The sequence below is a fragment of the Alligator sinensis genome, unplaced genomic scaffold (assembly GCF_000455745.1).
Source record: "Alligator sinensis unplaced genomic scaffold, ASM45574v1 scaffold479_1, whole genome shotgun sequence".
Lineage (NCBI taxonomy): Eukaryota > Metazoa > Chordata > Crocodylia > Alligatoridae > Alligator > Alligator sinensis.
Genome location: NW_005842324.1, coordinates 1474676 through 1489061, shown reverse-complemented (window position 1 = coordinate 1489061; position 14386 = coordinate 1474676). Strand labels below are relative to the sequence as shown.

Genomic DNA, 14386 nt, shown 5'->3' with positions numbered 1-14386 from the left:
TCTTTCCTGCTTATGCAGGGGGTCGGACTCAATGATCTATTGAGGTCCCTTCCAACCCTAACATCTATGAATCTATGAACCTGTGGCCTCACCAAGGCCGAGTAAAGTGGGAGGATGACTTCTTGGGTCTTGCTTGAGATGCATCGATAGATGCAAGCCAGAGTTATTTGCTTTGCCAGCTGCGGCATCATATTGGTTGCTCATGTTCATCTTGTGGTCAGTCATGACCCCCAAGTCTCTTTCAGTTGTGGTGCTAGTGACTGTAGCACTGCCAAGCCTATAAGTATGATGTGGGGTTTTTTTCCTGAGGTGGAGCTTGCAGCTTGCATTTCTCCATGTTGAATGTCATCAGGTTTTGATCCCCCACATCTTGCAAGCCTGTCCAGGTCAGCATGAATTGCCAGCTTATCCCTTAGAATGACTGCACTTCCGCAAGCTTGGCCAGTCTGCTTCTGACACCCAAATCCAGATAATTCATGAATATATTAAAGAGTACTGAGCCCTAGGGGACACCACTGGTCACCATGCGCCATACTGACTTGATTCCATCAACTATCACTCTCCAGGTCCGACCATGGAGCCAGTTACCCAGCCATTGAACCATAAGTTTGTCAAGGCCACAGTTCCCCAATTTTATCATGGGAGACCAAGTCAAAGGCTTTTTTAAATATATGACATCAACCTCTTCTCCTTTGTCCACGTGATGCATCACCTGGTCATAGAAGGAAATGAGGTTGGTCAGGCAAGACCTACCTGCATTGAAGCCATGTTGGCTCTCTCTCAGAATATTGCCTTCCGTTAGCCTGTTGTTGATAGTTTCTTTGATGATTTTTTCCAAGATTTTTCCAGTGACCGAGGTCAAGCTGATTGGCCTGTAGTTTCCTGGATCTTCCTTCCTTCCTTTCTTGAAGATAGGCACCACACTGGCACACTTCCAATCTTCAGGAACCTTTCCTGAGAGCCACAAGTTCTCAAATATCCTTGCCACTGGTTATACTATGATGTCAGCCAATACTTTTAGCACTCTTGGGTGCATTCTGTCTGGGCCAGCTGACTTGTGGATGTTCAGCCTCTCTAGCTGTTCCCCCATAAGATCTTTGCCAATTACAGGTGTATGATCACCCTTACCCTGGCAGTCCTGTGTCCTGTCAGTCAGGGTGATCTCCTTGAGGTGGTGGAAAACTGACACAAAGTAATCGTTGGATGAGATTAGCTTTTTTCTGGGTGTCAGTTGTCAGCTGCCCCATTTGGTTCAGCCAGGGTCTGACGTTGCTCTTGTCCTTTTTCCCCCAACTTCTGACATATTTGAAGAAGGACTTTATATTGTCCTTGATTCCTGTAGCCAGTTTGAGTTCTGTTTCAGCCTTAGCTTTCCTGGTCCACTCCCTACAGGTGTGGGCCAGTGCTGCATGATCCTCCTTAGTGGTAGTACCCAACTTCCATCCCTTATGAGCTTCTCTTTTCAGATTCAGAAGGTCCATGAGTTCCCTATTGAGTCAAGGGGGTCTCCCAGCCCTTTTGCTACCTTTCCTATAGGCCAGAATGGACTTCCCTTCTGCATTTAGGATCTGGTCCTTAAGGAGCGACCACTCATCGTGCAATCACCTCCCTGTCAGATCATGGTTTCTCAGTGCCTAATCAACCACCTCCTGAGCTTATGCAAGTCAGCTTTCCTAAAGTTGAGGACTTCCTCAAGTTAGGTAGACCCCTAGCTATAACAACACGAAGCTCAAACTGCTATTTTCTTTTGTAGGAGAAGAAAGCTATAGGACTTTTTGTAGCCTGGGAAAGTGAAGTCAGATGATTCTTTCAGCAACCTCCAAGAATGAAAAAACTGCTCAGAACTTTATTCTATGAATAAAGGCAAGGGAGGATTTCATATCAAACTGTTTCTATTTGAAAGCTAAAAAAAAGGGTTTGTATCTATGGTCTAAAACTCTACCACCTGCACTGATTTATTTGGCGGGGGGAGAGGGGGATGAGGGGGGAGAGAACACTGGAATGGGTAGACTAATTTTATCCTTCCATTAGTGATGCCATAGCTGAAGCACAGCTTTACTTTGTTATTCACAGAATAGAATAGCTTTTTGAATCTATAAAGATTATTCTGTCCCAAAGTATGACCTTCGGTCTCAGTGTAAGTTCAGATTACTTCAGGACTCAAAGTAGCAAAAATAGGCACAATCTTTTGTGCTATATGATGCTATCATGCTACCAGTATTATAGTATGTTGATTTTTATTCATTAAACTGCTTCTACCCTTAATGTATGATTATGACGTGGACATCATATAAGGAGAAAAGTTACTTACTAGTAACTGAATTTCTCTGAGACGTGTTGTCCTTATTGTCACTGTTGATGCACATGCATTATATCCCTAGAGTTCAAAGACTTTGCTTTAGCAATATTTCTCATGCCAAAGAGATAAAGATCAACAAGCACCTCCTGCTACTGTTTCCTTAAACATCTTAAGATGCATCTGACTCTGAGGAAAAAGGGCTGGTTGGGGGTGTGTATATAGACAACACAACTTGAACTCCATGTATTCAAATAACTACTCTTTCTTAAGTGATTGTCCAAATGAATGTTTTCATTGCAGTTCACTCAAAAGCAGTTCCAATAAGTTGAAATGAGTCTTCAAGTCTGAGAGACAAGAGCAACTGAAGGACTGTCTTATCAAATGCAGAATCTGTCCTGCAAACTTCTGCAGTTGAGTAATGTTTATTAAATGTGTAAAACAGATCTAGAAGTAGCCTCCCTGCAAGCACTTATGGAGACATTATCCAGGGTGTCTCATAACACAGCCCAATCTCCAAATGGACAGTCTCTGCACTAGCAGCACTGTGCCTTTGAATCTCTTGGCTAAGGAGATAAATAGTTGCAGAAACTTTATGAAAGGCTGAGTCCTGTGCAGGTTGAGGGGGAAACCCATTTTCACATAGAGGTGTCTAGCATCTTCGGTCTGGAGAATTGAGATTTTTACGAAAAATACCACCAAACTGCCAACTGAAGTAGAATTCAATTACCACTTTAGGTAGAGAAAAAGTCTGTGGTTCCAGGTCCAGAAATCTGGTAGTGTGGTAAGTACTGGCAGCATTAATTGCTGTGGGTCCCAGAGTTAAATTTCCAGCCCCATGGGGAGCCTTGCAGGTGCTGAATCCAGATTGCAGAGCCATGACATCTGGTCTGCAGGTCTACCTATGGGACTAGAAATTTAATTATAGGAGGAGCAATGGTTGCTGTGACTCCAGGGATCACAACAATTAATGCTGTTGCTTCCAAATCTCAACTCTGCGGACCAGATGATGTGGCTCCATACTCTAGATACAGCCTGTGGACTGGCCCTGCACCACAACTGATCTGACGCCAGATGAGTTGAGCACCACTGCTTTAGACAGAAGCTTTGGGTAGATCCTCAAGGATACTTATGTAGTAGGTAGTACACGAAGGATCAACCAAAACGGTTGGCTGGAACGATGGCCACTAGAAAAACTGTTCTAGTGGCAAAGTAGAACAAGGAGTACATTGCCTTATGTTCAAAATGAAGCCTCATCAGAGATATGAGAGCTAAATTTAGGTTCTGTTGTAGGACAGGGTCTTTTACCAGAGGAGAAAACTGGGGACAAAACATATGCTGTCTTTTGACTAGAGCACGGTGTACAGAGACAGCAGCTAAATAGACTTTGACTGAGCTAATAAATAAGTCCATATGTTTAAGACCTAGAAGATATTCCATTAGTCAGACTTGAAAAGAGATTTCTCTCTTGACACCATCTGGACCCCTTAATTAGATAAGCGCATCTAGTTTCCTTTTTTCTGCTGTGAATATGAGTATGTCTGACTAGGGAAGAGCATTCCCTCTATTTCCCAGAGCCAAAAAGCATCCAACCTTTTGAGATTCAGGGTGGGCAGATCTGAATGAAGCACCTTTTCTGGGTCAGAAGCTCTTAGTCATGCAGGGACCATAATTATCATCCATTCAGTTGCCAAGATGATGGAGCTACAGCCTAGTATCATGCTCTTTTCTGCTCCCACATATAGATGACTTGCATTTTCCAGGTACATGGACTCTTTTGGTAAATATAAAATCACCAAAAGTATAGATCTGAGGTGGGTATGGTACCCTCATAGGTTAGGTATGTTTTAAAATCACAACATTTGGAGATAAATCATAACAACAATCCTAGGTTACTACTCTCTTAATTAAAGATTAAAAAACCTAATGACCTTTCTAAAAGGAAAAAAGTGACAGATCAGTAAAATATTTCAATATGGCACAGATAAAATCAATGGTGAAAGAAGAATGTATTTATTTTTCTTAGAAAGACAAAAAAAATCCTCCCAAATAACGCCCCCCCCAAAAACAAAATAGAACAGAGATAAAAGAAAGAAGAGAAGAGGAAACTGGGCATATTTGAGAAATAAAAATAAGTTTCAAAAGAATTCAACCATAGCTAAAGTGTAGAGCATATATAGTTGGGCTGTAACTAGATAGCGTCTCAGCAATGGCCAGGGATCAGGTTTGGGAGGAAGGGGGATTAACAGCAACTAGTAACAAGTGTAGAGCATATATGTCTTGTCTCACTAAGCGGAGCCACTCCACATTCAGACTGGTGGCTACCATCCATGGGATTGGAATAGGACTGAATTTGTGGTGGTATGGGCAATGCATAAGCTGTCCTCTTTTGAGGCTGGACCAAGCTCACTGACAGACTGATGAGAGGAGACTTTTTTTTTTTGGTTTCTTTCTGCCAAAATAGTACCAGGACCCAGTGGGGAAAAGCAGGGGATACAGCTCAAGTTGTCACAACCTAGTAGGTGGCAAATGTGCAGTACACATTCCCATTAGGATAGGGTGTGCTTAGTTGCAACTGGAGTTACAGGAAGACACTACTTGAAGAAGCTAGGGAATACAATACTGTGGGTCCAGAAAGTCTGGTACAGGAAAAAATAACCCCCTTTCCCCAGACCATTACCCATGACATGGGGGGAGGACATAGCGTCTCAGCAATGGCCAGGGACCAGGTTTGGGAGGAAGGGGGATCAACAGCAACCTTCCCAAATGAATGAGAAAGAACCTGATGAGTTACAATAAAAAGTTGCACCTTACTATACCATATCTGGTCCTTCTTCCTATATATCTGAGACAATGAACTTGCAGCTTTTCTTCCAATACATCAATGAAGAGAAAGGGGCAGGGTGGAGAAAAATCAACGATTTAAAAAAATTATAAATCTGGATTTTTTAATTCAAATCAGATTTTTTTTATTTAATCATATTTTTAATTTTTTTTGTTAAGATAATTTAAAGTATTAATTTAAGATCTGTTAGAGCTCAAAGATATCATCATGGAATAGGGATTATAAATTCGAATTATATACTATTTGAGACAATATATTCATGTCACTTTTTAAGGAAAGTTTCATAAATAGGTCGCAACATGCCATGGTCTATATTAGGGGCCCAATTTTATGGGGTTCCCAGAGACTCCTCTATAGACTAGTAAAGATTAAAGAAAACCACTCTACCCAATGGGACTCAGTGCTCAGGTTAGATCTCATTAAGCATCTATAGGATGCTTTGTTTCAGTTCTCAAACTGGATTCGTGTCTCCAGAGATAAAATCCTTTTTAATAACAGTATACGGAGATGGGTAGGTAATCAGGTCTGTTATCTCTCATCAACCCTATTGCCTCTCTGCAAGTTTGTGTTCACAGAGTCAAGCCCTTACCTCTCTCTAAAAATGCAAAGTTTCCAAAAGTTAAATGAATAAGAAAATAGCTGGGGCTGGAGTAGATCTGGGCAAGGAAGAGGAGGAGGAGGAAGAGCCTGGAGATAAATGAAAGGAAGGAGGGGCAGTAGAAACATTTTAAGGAGAATATTTCAGAAGTCTTGAGGGATAAGTTTCTGAGTATAGCCTCTTCATTGATTTGAGATCTAGTGAGGGAATAGTATGGTAGAAGGGAAAACCTACCATGGCAGCAGGCTTGCCAGACCATAAAAAAAAAGACCTTGTTTAGGAATATTTTAGTGAAGGTTATATCAAACAACAAGAATGAACTTGTTGTAGAAAACAGTGATTAAAATCAAGGCTTTCTGACCATTGATTTTAATCATGATTCAAATCAATTTGATTTAAATCAAACCCACTCTGGAAAGGGCCCAATGGATATAAGGAAAATAATAATAACAACAACAAGTAAAAACAGCCACAGAAAGTTTTTTTCTTTTGTTAGAGTAAAGCAGAAAAACGGTACATATCTATGAGTTAGGGAACAAGGAACTGCTGACAAATTTTGTTAGCATTCTTGTTGTTAATATTTCATCCATACCAGAAAAGCATCCTAGAGTAGAGAAAATTACCTTTAACTGGGACCACTTTTCATGGTTTAAGAGGAGAGAAATGACATTTTCAGTAACCTCAGTTACATTTTAGAGATGCGTCTTTCTTTGCTAGCTATCATTTTACAATGAACAAACTATTCAGGGGTCCCTAATACTAGCAAATATTTATATTTAGGAGCTGGATCATACATTCAGAAGTTATACTGTACACTTGAAGGGCATTTAAATGACATTTTCATTTACTGCTGAAGAGGAAACTTGTCTTGACATATCTTCATGTTATTTTAAAGAATGAGCAAAGCTGAAATGTATCCACATCTAAAGTAACTTAATTTTAAGATTAAATATAAGCTACATAAAATGCTGCTGAACTGAGGTAACAACCTTGTAAATATTTCAAATAAGTTATGAAAATGAAATGTTGAAATCTGGGATAAGAACCTTGGCTAAACAAGATGCTAAAATTATCTATCATATTCCAAAGACCATTTAGCAGACACACACTTGCCCTGAAAAAAATCAAAAGTTACCAATGTAAATTTGATTATTTGGTCATAAAACTTTGTGACCTATAACTAATGTTCAATTAATGACTCTGAGTGTTTTTGCTGCTGTATCTACTGTCCTTGACTTCTGATGAGAATTTTACTGTGAGACAAATTTAGTTCTGCTTAGCACCATATTCTGTTACATGACTGGTATTGGTATATTGTTACAGAACAAATAACTCTCTGCTCTATTAGGAGTTACAAAAAGAGTGATCCCAAGCTGAAACTTACTGTCCTCAAGGTGGACACTGTGTAATGGTTTTGTTATTTAGCAATAAGACAGCTTCGAACAAAACCGGCTCCAGAACTAAAAGTTCTAAAACCCATACTGCATACTAGGTTGTTTCTTATTTTTATTTAGAAATATACACAAGGCATTACAAGAATTAAAAACAATATGGCAGTTATGGAAGGAGACAGGAAAAGTGATGCCTGACAGCCTTTACAGAATTCAAAAAAATGTAACCCAAAACAACATGTCACCATCCTTGAGAGACAGGGAAGTGGGCAGAAGGAAATTTAAAATAAAGTTGGGTCAAGCCCAGAAACTTAAAGACAAGAAGTCTGGGTTATAATTCTTCTCCAGATGTCTCCTTTCCAGACTGGAAATCAAATTTTTCTGAGCCAACAGAACAGCAACTATGATGAAAATCTCATATGGAATTTAGAGCGGAGGTACAATGGAAAGGGAAAGTTGTAATGTATCAGTGAGTTACAGTGCAGCACTGATCTTGAAACTCCAACAAAAACAGACCCTTCTCTCCCTTCCTCAGAGCAGATCCTATGCAACACTACAGACCTCTGTCCAAGCATTACACCCCACAGAACATTTATTAACATGACTATAGATTATTTGCTTCCGGAAATGAAGTTGTTTTTGACTGAAAGGTCTTGATGAAATCAGTAGTACATTTCCATAACTAGAGAGGCTAGAATCCCTTTTAAAAGGATTTTGTGAAATCCAAGCAGGAAAAGAACAAAAAACCTGTAAACTGAAGTAAACAATGGTGAACAATCAAGAAACCGTAAATGCTGAATAAAGAATACAAATATTCCCAGTCAACTCTGATGAAATAAACAAGATACAGAAGAAAGAATATCAGAGTACAAAAGCAGACACACTTTTATTTAACCTTCTGTCACCGGTGAAATCACATCAAGTAATGGGGTGTAGGGTGTGCGTGCATGTGTAACACTCAAGTTCCTTTTCATGACAAGAAAAACTCAAATGAGGAAAAGTAAAAATAAAAATCACAGAAAGTCCATATTTATTTTATTTACAAAATGACTGGAAGAACAAACTGAGTCCAGCCAAGATATCTAACCTCCTTTATATCAACTACTCTCTGAATATTGCAGCACAAAAAAGAAAAACAAAAAGATACATCTTGCTAGAAAGGTGACATAGGAACTGGAAATTCACTTAGGAAATAATCTTTTGTAATGCCTCCAGCAATCTTGCCTTAGATGTTTAGAAGCTGCTGTGTCAAGATAATAACATTAGGTAAAAGAAAGGACAGCTCAAAGCAGCTGTCTTGCAAGTCTGAGTTGGAGAGATTAACCTGAACCCAGCTAACCTACCATGACTGCGACTCCAACTAAGCAAACATTATTCCGATTATTGTAATACAGGCTAACTACACATTACTGCCTAAGCACATTAGAAAATAATGGTTAGCAAAGTGTTAGTAACTCAGAAGATTCTTGTAAATCTTTTCAAAAGCTTCATATTAACCCTTTTGGACAGAGTGAGAGACAGAGTTCATGTTGAGTTACTTGTCCAATACAGACAAGGTTCTTTGAGTAGATGTGATATCTTTTATTAGACCGACTGAGTAGTTGGAAAATAGTTCTTAGCAAGCTTTTGGGCGCAGTCACCTTTCTTTAGGCATTGGGAGTCTCTGCTGTTCTGAGACTCCAAGAAATTGTATTGTCCAATACATCTTTCAATCCTTTTGTTTTTTTCAAGTTGCTGCTTTCCAGGATGCAATGCTCCTTTATGAATTACCCAAATTCATTGCACCTAGATGTATACCAGTAATAATGAATGTTATTATATAAATGTTTTTCTACTTCAAATTGAGCTAGGCCTGCCATTCTATTTCATAAAAGCTCTTCTATAATCTTCAGATAGTAGATACTTTCAGCTACTAATGGCCAGAGTTATATTCCATCCAGTAACAAAAGTTGAAGTATCCACTTATCTGGTTTCCTAAGCCTTCCAATTCCGCTCTCCTCCCCGCCTCCACTAATTAGAGTTTTCTAAATAAATTCCTAACAGCCATTAACCTACAAGAGTCAAATTACATTCAGAATACCAGCCAGATGCTTAGTTTTACACTTTTTTCTCTTCACCAGGAGTAACCTAATAAATACAATACTTGAGAAATATATTTCATGCTATTAAAAACTTAAAAAGCAAACAGCTTTCATTCCATGAAGAAGCTCACACAACTGTACCATTAAATACATTATATTCCTCAGCAAAGTTACCTTGCCTCAGAAAATAGGACAGAAAAAAAGCGCATCACCTCTGGGTATATTGTGACAAGAAGGTGGATGCAAGCAACATCAGTCTCATAACCCCCACTCATAACCATTTGGCAATTTAGCCCATCCTTAAACAGAAAGTAACCTAATTGATTAAGATCTGATAAACACTTACTTCAATATTATATGTCTGGTCATCTTTGACAATTTCTCCACTTTGTAAAGTCCTTATTATATTGAAGTCAGCAGCAGCAGCTGCTCCTCTTCGACTGCTATACGTGGATGTTTCATCACCTTGTGATTGGTCAATATCAGGACTAGCTTGCATTGATTCTTCATCTTTGGTGTTTGATGCCTTTTTCTTTTTTTTCTGTTTCTTGGATACATTCTGTCCATCAGACTGTGCTTTCCGCTGCCTAAACTGGGCAAGCTGCACAAAAAAGAAAAATCTGGTTAAGGTGAAAGTTTTCTTCTTTATTACTTATGACATCAATTACAAGGGCTTATGGATTGCTCTGCCCAAAGCTTCCCATTAAATCACTGAAGAAAAAGCTAAAGTTTAATGCTGACTGTTCCAAACACCCATAGAAAGAGTAATTTTTTAAAAAATGTAAAATATAACGCGAGCAGCAAAGTAAGAGGTCAATATCCATCTTGCAGACTTCATTCTTTACTATACAGATAGCTAGAATTCAAAAGAATCAACATTAAAACCAAAGAACAAAGCTGATTAAAAGTAATTTTTCTCTCATTTATAAAGGGAAATTTAAAGTTTTTCTAATATTGTAAAAACTACTATACTCTGACAAAGTGAATGGTAGGAAACTAATTTTCTCCATGTTGGAATAAAATTTGAAGACAAAATCTTGCTAATATCAGGTAAGTATTACTATACTCTTTAGACAGTTATATTTTAAAAAAAATTCAAGAAATTCTGTCCAGATTGCTGAAATAAGCATAAAGGAAAGCAAAATGCATCATCAGGGAATAATCTAACAAAAGATACAAAATAAGTTACAAAATACTCTACCTTGTAACAAAACATGCTGATGAACAAAAACTCACAGGTAACCAAGACACAGCACAGTTGAACAACCAATTAGCGCATAAGCTATTCAAATACTGCTAAGACACTGCCTTTTGCAGAACTTAAATACCTGTAATCAGCTATAATGGTTTACATGAGAAAATCCATTTAGAATATATTTTATTGCTTGAATAGAAATTCGGGTTTCAACAAAGGTCTTGCTTCCTTTAAATTTATATTAAATAAAGATTACTATAAGGTAAATATTCTGCTACCATGAGGCTATCTATCGTGAGGTTTTTTTTCCTCCCCCTTATAAATCCACCGTATTACTACTATAATCCACTCTTTTATTATTACTGCACATGTGCCAACACAGAAACATTCAAATAAAGCTTTCAACTTTCACATATGTTCTCTAAAACTCAAGTACTGTAAACTTTGATAAACTACTGTTAATTGAGGAAAAAATGTTACTATCAAATACTAAAAGAAAATTGGCAATTTTTTTGCTCATAATATTCATAAATTCAGAGACCAAGGTTTCCATTTAAACTCTTCATTCAACACTCAGGTAGGTCAAGCAGAATTTTATTTGGCAAAAATGTCCTTTCCCAGTCTCAGTTCTGTTGTAAAGCAAGCAAGCTATCATTTCAGTATTTTCTAATTGTTATTCAGTCCCAAGATAGCTAAGGCAGCTATAAATTAGAGAAATATAGTATTTGCTAATTAACTGTATTTTCTTCCTAACTTACGTTCTTGTTCCTCTATAAGTAATTTTTTAAAAATTTCTTTAGCAGAATGATGCATCCTTCGGACTATCCTCAGGGCAGTTAACAGCTTGTTCTATGTATGGCTCCTGGTACACTCGCAAGAGGACTTTGAGATTTGCTAAACCAAAATGCCCATGTGTACACACACATGCACATAACCCCCCCCACGAGCTCATGTAGTTCAACAGTGTGTGCGCATGTGCACACCCCCCCCTAATTTGTGCATGCAAAGAAAAATTGTATATGCAAATTGAAATAACATGCAGAAGAACTGGTCTGTTAGGTTAATAACTGGCCACTGGATCAGTGGGTTGGACTACATGAGTTCTTGAGGTCCCTTCCAGCCTTATTTTTGTGGGATTTTATAAATTTGAAGGCAACTGTGAAACAAAAAGCCATAAACTGCAGAATTTAAAATTTCATTGAAACAACATGAGCCAAACAACAACTGCACACCAGAATGAATTCATACCGGAAATCTATCAAAGACAGGAATACCCAATTACCTGTGGGGGCACATTTCTCACAAGAAAACCACTCTCTCTCCAATCTCTCAGTCCTGATCCTCAAAGGGAACTTACACACTTCCCAGAGACGAGCCTATGAACTTCACATCATCAACCTCCTGGATACTAAAAATCATGGACTAAATATAGACATTGGATTTATGACACATTATAACCTGCCTGACATCTGACTCCCCAGGTACCTCTCCACTTTCATCCCCCTTCTCTCTGCCTCCCCGCCGCCCCCGGTCTCTCACCTATTGACTCCTCAATCTACATTTTCACTGACTGCCTGTCTTGCATGCATACCAGCCCAGCCTCTGGCTTTGTTACTTTTCATTCCATCCAGGAAGTGCACACACCAACTGCTGAAACTTCCTTAGCCTGATGAAGGGTTTTTGAACCCGAAAGCTTGCTTAATAGTTGTTTTCCAACTATTTAAGTTGGTCTAATAAAAGATATCAGATTCACCCAAAGAACCTTGCCTGCATATGTCCTTAAACCAACACGGCGACAACCTACACCCCTACTGAAACAACATGACATTTCCAGATTTTACATTTGCAAAACATAACTTTCTAGAAATAAATGAAGTGTAAAACAACGACAAATTGATGTAATCCCATCTTCTTGAATTTGCAAACAGAGATCAAGAGTCTCTGTTGCTGCTTATGGCATTATCAAATGAATACTACTGTGATCAATTCCATGGATGATGGTAGTGTTTCACTACAAGAGGATCTGTAGCAAGAAATAAGTTAATTTCATGCCACTGCTTATATACGGAAACATTCCAAGCATAAGATGAAGACACCCACATCATTTAAGGGAAGGAGGTTTCAGAAACAGAATTTGAGAGTCCAAATAAATATTCTGCCACTAACAACCCCTTGCAACATCAGGAGACTCTGGAGGAGCGAATAGAAATAAAAAATGTCTTGTTCCAGTGAGCTCATAAAGACAAGACTTCAGGAATGTGATTTAGTAACACATCTGGCAGGGTCATCCAGTGCAGTCCTTCCTTCTTTTGTAATAAGTTTCTTTGACAGAGGGCTGCCTGAAGCCCCCCTGCCCACTATCCCATCTGAAAGAAGGGATCACTTTGCCTCTCTCTACCACCTACATTGTTCCAGTACCACAGCTGGAAGCTCCAGGCAGCGTTCACCCTGCTGGAAAAGTAGCAGATAACAGATTATTGAGTTTCCAGTCCCTGCCCCTAGCCCCTTTTTTTCAGATCTAACTGCCTACTAAGGTTGCAGACAGAGGTAACAATTATATGGATATCAAAAGATGCAGGTAACAGTTATATTATAACAGCTGAAACATCTTGCTTCTCCTATAGCTAAGCATAGGAAAACTACTTTACCGTTAACTCTTTCATAAAAGTTCTAGTGGCTGCCTGCAGATGTTAAGACAAACCAACCAACCAACCAACCATGCTTTACCGGAAGAAGCAGTACGTTCCTTTGACCCAACTCTGCAGCAGCTGTATATATTGGGCACTTAAGTGGGGCTTTTTGGAGCTTTTATCTAATAGCTTATTCAATCAGCTATTAGAAAAAGTGCCCCAAAAAAGCTCCATTAAAATGCCCAATCTATACAGATGTTGGGCAAAGCAGGTACAACTAATGCAATGCCTCTCAGCCTGAATTTAGTCCTCCAATTAGGTGGTAAAATTTTTGAGGAATGATTCTGGTTAGAAAAGCAGCCCTCTCTGGGACAGAAAAAAAAGCTCCTAACAGTGACTCTAGAAATGACACTGAAGATCCATGTCTCAATGATTTCTGCAAATGAGCATACATTGTAAACAAACTTCTAGCCTTGAAGCTTCAGCCTGAGATCTAAAAATTAATCTGAGTTGGGTTTTTTCTCTCCAGATATCACTGTTGATGAAAATGGTTCCATAGGCTAAACCAGGCCCTGGCTTACCCCTATGTTATCTCAGGTTCTTCAACTTATATCCTCAGCAATAACTGCTCTGTTCCATTTTTTTTCAATGAATTTGCAAAAGAATAAATCATTAGAACTTAGTATTCAATTCTGTTGATGTAAAAGGTGTAGTATAATTATTTTATTTAACTGAATTGTTTTCTTACAAGAGATAGAAGCAAAATCTTATGTCATTAAAATCAGATAAATATGACAGAATAGCATACAGGAAACAAATCAGATGAGTATTATTTGCAAAGTCATTTTTCAGAGTAAAACAGCACTTGCATATAAAATCATAGATATTTTAAAAATATATTTGGTCATACAGTTCTCTTCTGGGCTCTAATTTTTTCCATCTAGGACCTTAAAAATGACATACTTCCTGGTCATGTCAAGCACCCATGGGAAAGGTGACAGCAAAACAAAACAGCTAATATTATGGGTGACCTATAAATAGGACCCTACCAAATTCACAGGGGAAGTGGGCCATGCTGTAGCTCCTTTAATTTTGCAGGTTTCTCTGCCCTGCCCCCACGTGTGATTGGTGGAGGGCCCTGCTTTCAGCTCATTCCCGATTGGCAGAAAAGCAAAAACGGCAATTTTAAACATGGTGCCATTTTTGCCTTCCTCCAGCCAGGCGCAAGCGGTGGGGTTGTTGGGGTCCCTCAGTGGTGGGAGGTAAAAATGGTGCCATATTTAAAAACATGGTTTTTGCCCCCCTGTCAATCAGGAGTGAACTGCAGGTGGAGCCACTCCACCAATGGGG

General features: G+C 38.8%; 1 protein-coding gene across 1 annotated transcript in view; it reads right to left on the bottom strand.

Moving 5' to 3' along the window:
• Positions 1-11219, bottom strand: part of LOC102372483 (A-kinase anchor protein 9) — a 125361-nt gene extending 114142 nt beyond the window's left edge. The window contains exons 1-3 of the mRNA XM_025210002.1: positions 11165-11219; positions 10564-10634; positions 9558-9812 (exon numbers count right to left, since the gene is read on the bottom strand). Of these exons, the coding sequence (XP_025065787.1) occupies positions 9558-9812; positions 10564-10634; positions 11165-11219 (381 nt within the window). The remainder of the gene's footprint in view (positions 1-9557; positions 9813-10563; positions 10635-11164) is intronic.
• Positions 11220-14386: the final 3167 nt, after the last annotated feature.